The sequence below is a fragment of the Callorhinus ursinus genome, unplaced genomic scaffold (genome assembly GCF_003265705.2).
Source record: "Callorhinus ursinus isolate GAN/ISIS: 27379988/994484 unplaced genomic scaffold, GSC_fseal_2.0 scaffold4, whole genome shotgun sequence".
Taxonomy (NCBI): domain Eukaryota; kingdom Metazoa; phylum Chordata; class Mammalia; order Carnivora; family Otariidae; genus Callorhinus; species Callorhinus ursinus.
In genome coordinates this window covers 98,495,028-98,508,098 of record NW_027397066.1, presented here as the reverse complement: position 1 = coordinate 98,508,098, position 13,071 = coordinate 98,495,028, and the positions used below count along the sequence as shown (strand labels likewise).

General features: G+C 37.5%; 1 protein-coding gene across 3 annotated transcripts in view; it reads right to left on the bottom strand.

Moving 5' to 3' along the window:
- Positions 1-13,071, bottom strand: part of SYNPO2 (synaptopodin 2) — a 165,619-nt gene that overhangs the window by 34,809 nt on the left and 117,739 nt on the right. For all 3 annotated transcript variants that reach the window (XM_073892187.1, XM_073892185.1, XM_073892186.1), the window contains exon 2: positions 3,415-3,566. In XM_073892187.1, coding sequence (XP_073748288.1) covers positions 3,415-3,566 — 152 coding nt within the window. The remainder of the gene's footprint in view (positions 1-3,414; positions 3,567-13,071) is intronic.

The window sequence follows — 13,071 nt, the reverse complement described above, 5'->3', positions numbered from 1 at the left end:
GGTTAAATCAGAGTGTTACACCTGCCAAAGAACTTTCTGACACTTTCATGATACATGATACCGTCAAAATATTTCCTCTTAAATGTCAACTGCAACATGTTTGAGAGCAGAAGTTGGCAACATGTTTATATTATTATTTAAGGGTCTTCCAAATACACTTTTCTTTAAAGCAAAGCAAAAATGCATACAAAAGATTATGGAACCTAAATCCATCCTAAACTCAGCTTTGATTTTTTAAAAGCACAGATTATAGCTACACGGATGTCCAAACTTCATCTGTAATTATTTGGGTGTTTTCAAACAACCACGTTCGTTCTAATATGACAAAGCATTTCAGTGTCTTACTTACTGACTCTAAGTTTAGGTCTGAACATTGTAATGTCACATGAACATATTCAGCAGCTTCAGAGTAATATTAATATACAGATAATTCAAGTAATCCTTTTAGAGGCTGTGCTTTCTTGAAAGGAATGAAATAGAAGCTGTTTTTCAAGCTCCAGAGAGCATGTGTTTTGTAATAAGTGGACCCCAGCCCAGTACTCTTGTGTAAAGAGAAATCCTTTCCATGCTGCAATGAACCATTGAGTCATGGAGTATTTATAATCGGAGATGTCTCCCCTTCTCCCATTTGAACCTGTCTCTCAGGGCATTTCCTTATAGGATCTCTGAAGTCAAACTGTTCCCTTATCTCTCAGCTAAGAAGCCCAGCTCTGTTCACCACCATCCTTTGCTTTTGGCCTTAATCATTCCCAGCTGGTTTTGCGAATCTGGGTTTGCAAGAAGCAATGCCAGTTTAAGAGTCAAACAACTTCTTGCTAAAACTCTAATTTAAACTTGAAATGCTTTTAGAAGAGAAGCATCACTCACAGAACAGCTGTAGGAGATGCCTTCATGTCTCACATTTGTTAAGTTTTTTTTTAAAAAGCAGCAGTGTCCATCTCTGCCCCTTTCCTCCTCCCTCAAAATGCCCCCTTGATTAATGCCAGATCATCATTTGAAGGGAGTGAACCCCTCCTCAAGGGGCTACCCAAAGGAATATACCTTAGAATCTGTCTGATGGAATTTCTGACAGATGTTCAAAATCATTGCTCCTAACTTTGCTTTTGACTGCATTTAGTAAACAAAACTAAACAAAAACAATAAAAAACTAACAGTCAAATGAATTGCGGCTTTCTCTAAGGAAGTAATCTGTAAAGCTTCCTGGTAATTAAAAAAAATTATAACATAGCATTTTTAAAAACCTGATGATAGCAAATTAGATCTTTCTTGTATAGGAAATGATTAATACACTCTATGCAACTAAATTTGATGGTACCAAAAGGTCAGAGAGTTTTAATTTAAGAGGGCCTCGGATGGAAGTAGATTAAATCACTTTGAATTACGTTAGCAATCAATTATGAAGCTGAGAAGAGAGTCACTTGAATTTATTCCAGTCTTACAGAGTGTAATACAGGCAAATAGATCATATAAATGTTAACATTTACTGGTAGCAGAAGCAAAATGGATATACATGAATACAAATCATAAGAGCACTACAGACTAAAGATTTGCCCTTAAAATGCTCATTTCCTTTCAGTCTACATAGGGACAATGCTCAGATACCAGGAACAGTGGTGGTGGTGAGGATGATGATGAAGATGATGATCATCATCATCATGATTGCCTTTGGGCTGATTTTCATTTGAGATTCCATTCGAATCTCATCAACTATTTATTTTGCCGAAGTCAAAATACTTAAGAGAAAATAATCATCATCATAATTCCAGTTATTAAAAGTAGCAGAGACCTAGTTCATTTGTTTCTGGAAGTAAATATGTACCTAAGGCTCAGCTTTAAATCACCACGGATTTTCCCAGTGATAGCCATTGTAATCAAAACAAGAACCAGCAGGGAATGTCCCAGACCACAAATATGTTCCAAAGAAACTGGCCTCATTAAAAGAGTAAAGACACTAAAAAGGGAGCAAGTTAGAAAAGGTTTTCCCCTTATTTGGGATGTGATTAAACCTTTAACAAAGATGGAAGTCTTCAAATACCTCAGAGATTTATGGGTGATAATGGCAAACGCTGTGTCCACCCTTGGCAAGACGCAGTTAGTTTTCTTTTTAAAAGTTTAGTTTTCTTTTAAAAGCAAAGGGCAGCTTTATAATTAAGTAGGATCCTAAAGGCTTAGACATTGGGCTTGCTGGGTAAATATTTAGATGGGAGAGTCTAAGAATAGTGCTACATTTCTTTTATTTTCACAAGATTATGGCCCTACCAAGTTCATGTGTGAAATAGAATCACTAGTGAATGATTATCAGAGGGGTAATGCCGCACGTCGTGTTTCTGCAGAGTTAAGACAAAACCTGGAGAGCTTTCAATTCTGTGTGAGATTGTCCTCTGGCACCTTCCTGAAGGCTGCTCTCCAGGAAGCCAGAATTTTCCTTTCTGGAGACATTACAGTGCATGGTCAGAGCCTCACTTGCAAAGTCAGTAGGGATTTGTACACGGTCCTGCGATTTGCACAGAACTGTAAAAATGGTGAAGCTGTCGCTTTTTTGTGATCGCCCTTGTTGTTTTCTTTTGTCTTAATGTTTAAAGTTTACTACTGCATTTTTAAGCAATTAGGTAGGGAGGGTGGTATTTGGGGAAATCAAATTAAGAAGTGATTTCCATTAGCAGTCCAAAACCTTTATTCTAACCATCTGCTTTTGTCCATACCCAGATGGTTTTGCTACAGGTCCTGACAAGCAGAAATCGAGCTGCTTTTAGGGGTTTTTGTCGTTCTTTTCCTTCTCCTAGGCACTCTCTTTCTATAAAAAATTGTTGTACAGTGTCACAGTTTAACACAAACATTTTTTAATGGAATTGATTGCTGTTCTTTTTTTAAATTTTAATTCCAGTATAGTTAACATACAGTGTAATATTAGTTTCAGGTGTACAAAATAGTGATTCAACACTTCCATACACACCCAGTGCTCATCATGACAAGTACCCTTCTTAAGTCCCATCTCCCCCTCCATCACCCCCCCGCCACCACCCCACTGGTAACCATCAATTTGTTCTCTAAAGTTAAACACTTTTAATTCATTGGTGAATCTGGAATTATAATGTAGTGATCCCGACCCACCACAAAATCTTGACCTAGAAGTATTAAATTATGTTCAACATACTGAGCTTTCTAAGGAGCTAGTCTAAAATACCTAAGATTTTCAACAAAGTTCATGACACAAAAATTTTCAAGTTAATTCTCAATTAACCAGAAAATTAACTGCCATTTTTCAAATATGGTGGTACTTCTGTTTAACTATATTACCCTTCTACAGAGCAACCCCAATTTCCCCATAAATGACAAATTATATATTTAGTAAAAGCTATAGTCATTCCCATCTAACTTCAAAAGAAAATCAATATTCTAAAAAATCTTTTGTACCTTTTGATAAGCATTTGGAGAGAGTCCGTTATGCTCTCCATGAGCTCGATGACTTGGGGGTAGGTGAGGTCTGCACAAGGGTTGCCATTGATAGAAACCACTTCATCCCCCTCACAGAGCCCAGACCCAGAGGCTTTGCTCTGGCTTCGGATCTGAGTGGAGTGAAAAAAGAAAGAAAGAGTTAGAATCATATAACTTGTAAAAAAACCAAAAAACAAAAAACCCATGCCACCATCTCTAAGAAATGTTTATTTTGGAGGCAAATAGATCTGCAAAGTATAAAATCGGCCCTGGTTTTTAATCCATCTGTTGACCAAGAAGACCACCTTAAACCCTTCTGACACCTTTCACACACACAATGTATTATGCACCATTATGTCAACATTTAATTCATAGCACTGTAAGTGAATGGAAAAGGAAAGTAAATCTATAGTAAAGGAACTAGAATAAAAGAAATAAAGAATAGAGAAGAATGAGGGCAGACATGTGAAAATAATTGAGTTTACATTAAAAATAATTGTCACACTGTGAAGTTTGACCCCAGTCAGAGAGTGACCGCTTACATTCAAAAACTGTTAAAAGCTTTTCCACTGTGGAGGTGGGTTGAACACGGACTGTAAGGAGATGTAGGGTAGGACAGTTGAAGGAGAGAGTGGTACAGCTAAATGAACTAATGAAAGCCGTCCCAGCATAAGGGGGAAGTTAGGCAGCCAGAATATTAAGAATTATGTCAAAGAGAAAAATCCTTCATTGAAAGCAACAATTGAAGTCTCGGTAGGAAGCAAAGTTCAGCAAAAAAGAAAGAAAAAAAAGATGATTTTGCAAATAAAAACATCCCCGCGGTAACGATTGTTATCATATTCTTGCCCAGAATGACGTGGAACAAAAAACTGGATAAAAACCTAAAAGAGAACTTTCAGAACCTGGAAAAGAGAAATTTAGAGGAGTAGAATAATGGCAGAGCCCCCACCAGCTCCTTAGTGAGGAATAACTGGAGGTTTATATCACGTATAATTCAGATTATGGTAAAATGTCATGCCTATTATTCTCCCTCCGCCCTTCCAGGTTCCTTCTCCCCCTCCTCGGTGCTACATCGTGCCAGTGGGGGACCGGCCTCTAGAGACAGCACTGGCTGAGCTCCCTGCAAGCTGCTCCTGGTTGGATTTGGTCAACAGTAAGCCCCAAGAAGCACTCAAAGAGCAAGAGGAATGAGAGATCAAGTAGACAGATGTTCTCCCTACTGAATGTGCTGGGTCATGGTTTGGCAATGGCTCCATTCCTCCATCTAGAGAGTCACGGCTCCTGTCTGTCTGCCGCTCTCCCTTGCCTTAACTCTTGTGAGATTCCAATTAACACGTACCATCTTCTTGCCTCTTCAGGCCTAACAGTAATATAATACCTTCCTGCTTTTTACCTCCGGGTGCTTCATTATCATTTGGTGGTTCACTTAAGCCTGCCTTTAGTCCCTGCACTAGATTATCTTCAGTTACCTCTTTGAGCATGCCACCTATTTCCTGCTGGGACCCTAAGTGATACTGATGTGGTTAGATGTCATTTTATATGTAACATGTCATACAATCTGAAACTTAATGACACTTTAAGATCCTATTCTAGATATTTTCCACTAAGATGATCCCTTTCTCACTATTAAAATCAAGATTCTGAGTCCAGAGAGATCAAAGCCTCGTCAGCAATACTTCTTGAAGAATGTTTTCATAGCCAGGCTCATTTCTGATTTGGCAAGAAACGTATTTCAGCTTACCTCCTACAGCTGCCCACTAATCGATAATCGGCATGTTGACCAATGAGGTTTAAGTTTCTATCTCCAGGTGCATTTACATGTTAAGTGGCACTCTTGAAAATAAAAGATACCTTTAAGTGCCAAAACGATGACACTTGTGAAGTTTAAAGTGATTCAGGTAGTTTTGCTCTGGGAAGGTCTGGCCTTTGATGGTCATAAATTATAATCTACAGTGGTTTCCTGTTTTCTGACAAAACTATCTCATTTTTATTCGTTTTGGAAGAACATACTAGTTTATTGCAAAATATTTGCAAGGCTATAAGGAAGCAACAAAAGCAATGAGAAAGAGAATACGCCCCCAATTTTGAAAAATATCTATTTACCTGCCAAATATATTTGTTTTGTTTTGTCTTGCATGAAATAATTAAAATAAAGACTCACAAGAGAGCTGTTAATAAGTCAGGGATAAAATAATATCCAACAGTGAACCTTTAAGTTAAGGTTAGAGTTGTTTGTTCACATTTCAGTCATCTAAATTTATTTATTTATTTTTTTATAAAATAAGATGAGGTGGATAATAAAGCATTTTTTGAAGCATAAACCCATTCATTCAGTTGAATCAGATGTACTAGAACACAGACAGGAAATTCATCCTTTGGAGGACCAAAGAGGTTTTATGTTTATAAGACAGATGGATCATTACACCTTGTACCGCTCAAGGCCCAATCTCAGGGGCGGGGAGAGGGGGTTTCACTTTTATCGGCAGTAAGTTGTGTGAATTTTAAGCACCTTCATGGGTTTGCAGAACAAGATGAAAAATTGATCCTTGGAAGAGAAATAAATCCCCAACTTAACAGAGCTGTCTAGCATGCAAACGTTTTGCTTGACGGGAAAAGGGCAGTTGATCATTATGCTTGTCAAGTGGAGCTTTTAATGGTATCCGAATAAGCAAAAGCATTATGGGAGGAGTAGTTAGCGTTCCTTCAGAGCATGCATTCTGAGGTCAACATTCAGAATCAACTGCGGCAGTTGTGTTTCACTGACCTTTTACATCTGTCTGAACAGCAGGAAATATTTTCCTCAAGAACCATGTTAAATGTGGAGATACTGTCCTTGCCACAAAGGTTTTTCTGAAAGAACTACTCTTCTTCCATTTCTAATAGGACTACCAAAACAAACAAGATAGTACAACAGTGTCTAATATGCCCAGACATATCCTTTGCAATCACCAACTTCACCAATATGGCTCACTTATTAGTGTACAAAAGATCCTTACCTTATGTTGTGTGTAATCAGGTATTTTAGAATGTATATATTTGTGTATTATTATGTACGTGAATAAAAATTTTAACTCCTGAAAATATTCTTATTTGTGAAAATGAAATACACTGTCAGTAGTAAGTTTGGATATGGAGATCATTAGCACTGACAATGCTGAATCTCAGCGAATTTATCAACCAGTCCTCTTCTTAGGCCATTAGTGCTCAAGTCATAAAATAGATAGTGGGAGAAAATGGCAACTCAGAAGGAAGAGAGGTTTCAATTGCCTAGCTCCAATGATTACTGGCTGACTGAAGTTAGATAAGTCATATTACACCTTTGAGCTTTAGTTTTCTAAAGTATAAAATAGAGCTAATGAATTTTATTTCTCTAGATGGTTAAAAAGGATTAGAAATAACATGTACTAAGTTTATGACACACGCACAGCTCCTAGAGGTACCCAAGAAAGGGCAAATGCATAAAAATGAGTTGGTTTCACACACACACACACACACACACACACACACACACACGAAAGGAACATGCCAAGTAAAAAGAAAAGCTATAAAATGCTCGTACTTTGTCTACAAGATGTTTGAAAACAACTGGATTTATTTTCAGTTTTTATGCCTATATTTCGCATTAACTCATCATAATATAAAGATAAATGTTACATCTGTCTTTTGCTCGGTAAGTACACGTTTCATAACTGAGAGGTGAAAGAAGACAAGCCTATTTATTGTTTCCCAGCAGAAATAACAATACAAATATTTAAATACTAGGGGCTTATCTTCACTGAGCACTTACTATGCTAAGCCCTCTACATGCTTATACCGTTTATCCCTGCAAAACCTCAATGAGAAGTATATGTACACTTCCATTTGTGAATGTTCAGATGGACTGCACCCAGGCGCCCCTTACCATGAATCTTAAAGAGAGAGAGGAGCGTAGCAACAGTTAGCAGAGGCCGTAAGGAAAGTCAGGAAGGAAGTAAAAACTTGCCCAGTCAGTCAATAACCTGGGAAAGAGAGATTTTGTTTTATTTGGTTTTCTTTCTTCTTTTAAGATTTATATATATAAGGTATTCTTTAAAAATTGGAAAATAATCAATATTATGACCCAATATGTGAAAAGTTCAAACTTGAGTCTAATTATCTCTTGCAAAGTGTGATTTGACACAATATGAGCATGCAATGTATGATGCCTTTTTCTTGAGAACATTACCTTAGACACTTCATTCCACATCTAATATATTAGACAGAGAAGGAGTTTCTATCCATAAAATACTGTATTCCCTATTAGCATCTCTCAGTTTAATCAGACCACAGAACTAAGAGATACTGGCAATGTAAATATTTACCAAAGACTGTATTTTTTTGCTTACCGCTTCTTGATCCATACCAGGAGAGATTTATTTTACTACAACCAAGTGAAAATGGAAAGTTAGAGCTTCTCTGGGAAATTCAGCAACGTTATTTTCATTCCACAGAATAAATCTGGGAAGAGTTTCAGCCATGCTAATTTGGTTTTAGGAGTTAATAATTCCCTGGCAAAATGCAAAAAGCTTCTTTTTCTATTCTTTTATCATCACTTCATTTCTAAGTCTTCCAGAACTGACTAGAAAGCAGGTATCAGATTTGAATTCTCATAGAACTTTGAAGTTGAACTATTTTTGTCTTGTGTAAATGGCATATCAGTTGTGTCAGCTTGCTGCTGGTGAGACTAAATCTTGTCTCAGGGGCTGCATTTTCACCTATAGCTCATTGACAAGTCCTGTTGGAACATGTCACAGTAAATGGCAGAACCAAGACAAGTAGTAGATTCCACTACTTTATCTATTAAAATATATGAAAAGGAAAAAGGAAATTAGCATAAATCTCAATCTCATAAATCTCTCAAGCTATTCTCAATCCATAACATGAAGTCCCAGGGACCTGGAGATTACTAAAAGAGCGTGAGAGAGATGATCTCAGACAAGTAAAATTTCAGAAATTAAAACATTCTGATGGAAACTGGAAAGTAGGCTATGATCTAGCAGCTCTTTCTGAAGCTCCAGGCTTTCCTCAGTTTTCTGCTTCAGGCCTTCAACAAAATCCCCCTCGTATCTCTGAGACGAGACTTAATAAGCATTCACTCAGCCCAGCTGGCTCTCACACGGAAGCCCCAGGCAGGTCTGTATTCCTCAGCTGACCAGAGAAATGGTCGGAATGGTCACTGGCAGGCACAGCAAGAGCGGTGATGATGGTAGATTAAGTTTTAGAAATTAAGGAAATAATCTGACTTTTAAAGGACCAGATTCTGAACTACAAACCTCCATCTTTGGTGGTGAGTTTCCTAGTACCAAAGATGAGGTCGCAGGATGCTGGGAATTCATGGTTACGGTGGTACAGTATTTCTGGAAATCAATAGCAAATAGCGGTATAGCTTCAGGATGACAAAGCAAAAGAAAACGAAGACCAGAACACAGTGGAATAAAAGCAGTAAGACCCCAGGAAACTCTTTATTGTGGGAAGCGAAAGGCATCTGGAGCTTAGTGTGAAAATTCAAACAGTAAAATGCAGGGGGAGAAAAAGACTTGAGAAAATACCTAGAATATGGTAAATAAATATGAAATATAACTCATAACTGAGTAAATCAAAAATCAGTGGAGAAGACCGTGGCAGCGTTGGACGGACTGCTCAACGTGTGTCCCAAGGTCATTCGTGTGAGCCTTGGATGTCACAGAGGCCGAGAAGATACAGCATATCCCAGACTCTCCTGCAGCCAGGGCCCTGGGTGTGATGTAGTTCTAACCCAGCAGGTGTAGCTGCAAGAACACTTGTATTTGGGTTGAGTTCCGCGGAGAGGGACGTTAGACTGTGAGGCACCCATTTTGCTGGTGCAGATCTGGGAGACGATTTTACTCTGGATTCAACACTTTTGCTGGCAGCTTCTCAATCCCAGATCATCGCTAAGGTGCGTAACCCTAGACCCAGCGCTGGGCCCAAAGGCTCCGGACTCCCCTGCTTCCATACTGTGGCAAATGTCGCCAATCCCTTGGGTAGCCCGTCGTGCAGTGTTGTTTGAAGTCATTCCTGGAGGCCCTGCCTCAAGCCTGCCTTTCCAGATCGTTCAACAATTCTACAAGTACTTATTGAATTCCTTTCTGACTAAAATAATTAGAGAGGTTTCTATTTTCTGCAAATGAACCCAGAACTGATACAGAATGATAGAATTAATGGCAAACACAGAGGGTTAAGAGAGGAGCGGCAACTAGTCAAATACAGATAAGAAAAAAAGTTGGATACAGACTCTCATACTTCAAGACAGGAGAGACAATGCAGAAACGTATACCAGATAAATGGTATGAGGTCACCATCTGCTAAGAACAAAGGAGGAAGGGCAGGCAGAGGGGATGAAAACTTGAGGACAATGAAGGAAGCTCAGAAAAGCCATTATAGAGTACGTATTAGGAAATCAATACAAGAGAAAGAAGAGCTTTGTGAAGAATTTGTAAGGAAGAAAGTTAGATGATTATCAACATGCACAGTTACCTCAGACAAATGTTCTAAAAGGACAGTAGTTGATTCCTAAAAGGAAATGAGGCTTTTCTCCATTAAAGCATTGACAAGTGCGTAAAGAATTGAATAACGCATTCGATTTACAAAATGTTTGTCTAAATAGTGACAATAAATCTTAAACTATATTCATATCAGGTCACGAGTGCAAATGCAAACAGACACTAGGGATTTTTCAGTTATTCTATCCTCAGTACTTCAATTCAAGCTCAATAGCCTGTTTTCCTGTTGAGTTTTGGTTTGAAGGCCAGGAACTTTACTGCTCTGGTCACTAATATATGTACAGACACTAGGCAAAAAATTTTCCTTTTGGACGACTGTCTTTCCCCTTAGGGACCAAGTCACCATAAAAGTAAAACGCATTCCTGGTAGCAACCTTGGAAAGATTCCCGGAGTAAATAACTATCTTTGACAGGAATGAGGGCCCTAATCCTTGGGGCTGCATACTTCAGGATCTGCATACCAATGTGATTTCACAGGCAGAAACGATGCTGCAATTTAACTACTATGAGCTCTTATTAAGCAGCCACCATGATGCTAGAAAACCAAGTACAAATATGGAATGGTATTCTTTGCTCTTCTTTTCTTCCTAAGAATGTAAACATCCTAGCGCTTTCAGGAAAACACCGATGGACCAGAGCTTATGTGGACATGTCCCTGTCTGCTTTTTTGTTGGATTAAATGTGAAAGACAGCATAAAGATTTTTGACCCATAAGGAACATTCCTTCTATAAACATTTATACAGAATATTTTTAAAAACACTTTTTAAATAATTCATTAAAAAGCCTATGTGAAATCTAAGACTAGATAAATATGTAATCAGTAGAAGCAAAATTACTCAGAAAAGACAAGAGAACTAGAATTCACTACTTTCACATATCTGTTTATTTTTATGATTTTGTTAGCTGTACACATTACTATTAGCTAAATAATTATTATGCTGCAATACCTCACCTAATACGAATTTAGTCAGTCATCTAAAGAACCTGTAAGGGGAGGTTGGGTGGCTCAGTCGGTTAAGCGTCTGTCTTGGACTCAGGTCACGGTCCCAGAGTCCTGGGATCGAGTCCCACATCACACTCCCTGCTCAGCGGGGAGTCCACTTCTCCTCCCCACCCCACCCCCACCCTCCGCTCATGTGTGCGTACTCTCTCTCCTTCAAAAATACATAAATAAAATCTTAAAAAAAAGAACATATAAGTAAACTCAACAGTCTTTTGAGTGGTCAAAATACCGTAATAAATAAAGCTCACTAAGACTTCCGTGCATCACTGTAAGTGTCTGGGGCCCTTTCTCATTCTATTTGTTCAATTTTATACAATTCTGATAAGGTTTTTTATTTGGTTTACAGAAAATTAGAAATAGAAAGGCAAACATGCATCCTGTATAAAGAAAGATGTTACAGTTAATACAATGCCAAAGCAAGAAGGTAAAAGCCAAAATTTAAAAACATCAAAATCTTAAAAAAAAAAAAAAAGACTCCGAATACAGTATCATTTAATGAAGGTGTGGAAAAAAAACTCTCACATGCTCAATGGGACTTGATGCCTCTATTGTACTTGAGTGAAAGAGTGAGCATTAATAATAATGATCTCAAGTTATTTAAAAAGTTTAAATCAGCTTAACTAGATTGATTAGATGCAGAAAAACATGTAATACCTTTTAGAGAGTATCATCCCAAGTAGCTAAAAGAAGATTTGTTATTTTAAAGGTATAACTGGATCTGAGGCATTGCCACATTAGGTACTGGATTAGAGTTCATAATCTTGAGGTCCTAAATACTTTTCTTGTATTGGTGTTTTACTGAAATGGATTAGTTTTAGACACTGACTATGTCTCACATATCCAGAAAATGTATCTTTCTGGAATGCCCTATAGCCATCTGAAGTTTTACTATATTTGACTAAACTAGATAAAGCAGTTTTTTTTTCAGATGGCTCATACATAAAGCTACACATAAAGAAGGTAGACATAACATTAAAAATGTCTTCTCCATGACAAGGGTACAGATTTTTTGAAAACGTATAAATTTTATTATTTTCCTCTAGTAGCAAACTGGAGATTGTACCTTAATTAAGCAACCAAATCATGTGACAAGGCATTTAGGGTTTCAGGGAATCATTTTCCTTTCAGGAGAATGAAGGAATCCCCATCCAGACTGCTAATTCTATGCCTTGTTGAATTGCAATACACACATACACTCATATACACATACATGCATACATACATATAAGATCTGTCATGGTGCTTCCATTTTGGAAAGAATCATGTAAAATTTTTGAGGAGGTTTTAATTAGAAAACTGTCAACAGTACAAATTTATAAATATTTTGCATAGTTTTAATCCAAGAAAGTCACTGACTGCACTGAACATTTATTTTAGTAGGAAAGTGGGGTAAAAGGCAATGCCAATACTGTCTTCACATAACTGGAATACTTGTCACCAGCCCAGCCACAGGACATGCTGAGCCATCTGGCTGCAAAAAGGAATAAACTAGCTGATGTGGAAGCCAGGGGAAGTTAATCAAGGACTGTGCCCTTTCAAGGAAGGGCCCAGGTTAAATGATCACTTCCAGAGTTTGGTTAACTGGAATTTCATTTAGCCCATCATCAGTATTTAAGAGTGTGTGACCTAGAGCAACAATTCTCAAACCTTTTGGTCTTAGGACCCATTTGTAATCTAATGAATGATAGCAAACTTTAAAAATATTTTGTTCTTAGGGGTTCTATTGATATTTACCATGTTAGAAATAAAAAGTGAGACATTTAAAAATTGTGTTCATTAATTAGTTATAAAGTACAATAACTGGTATGTTAACATAAACAGTATGTTTTTATGAAAAATACTGTGCTTTTTAACACTAAGATAATTTAGTGAGAATAGTGACATTGTTTTCCATTTCTGTAAATCTCTTTAGTATCTGAGCTTAATAGAAGACAACTGGATTCTCATATGTGCTTCTTCATTCTGTTGTATTATGTTGTGTCGATTGAAGTGTATGAAGATCTAGCCTCACACAGATATATGTATGTGTGTGTATATATATATATGGTTGGAAAAAGAAAGAGTCTTTTAATAGCTTTTCAGGTAATTTTGGA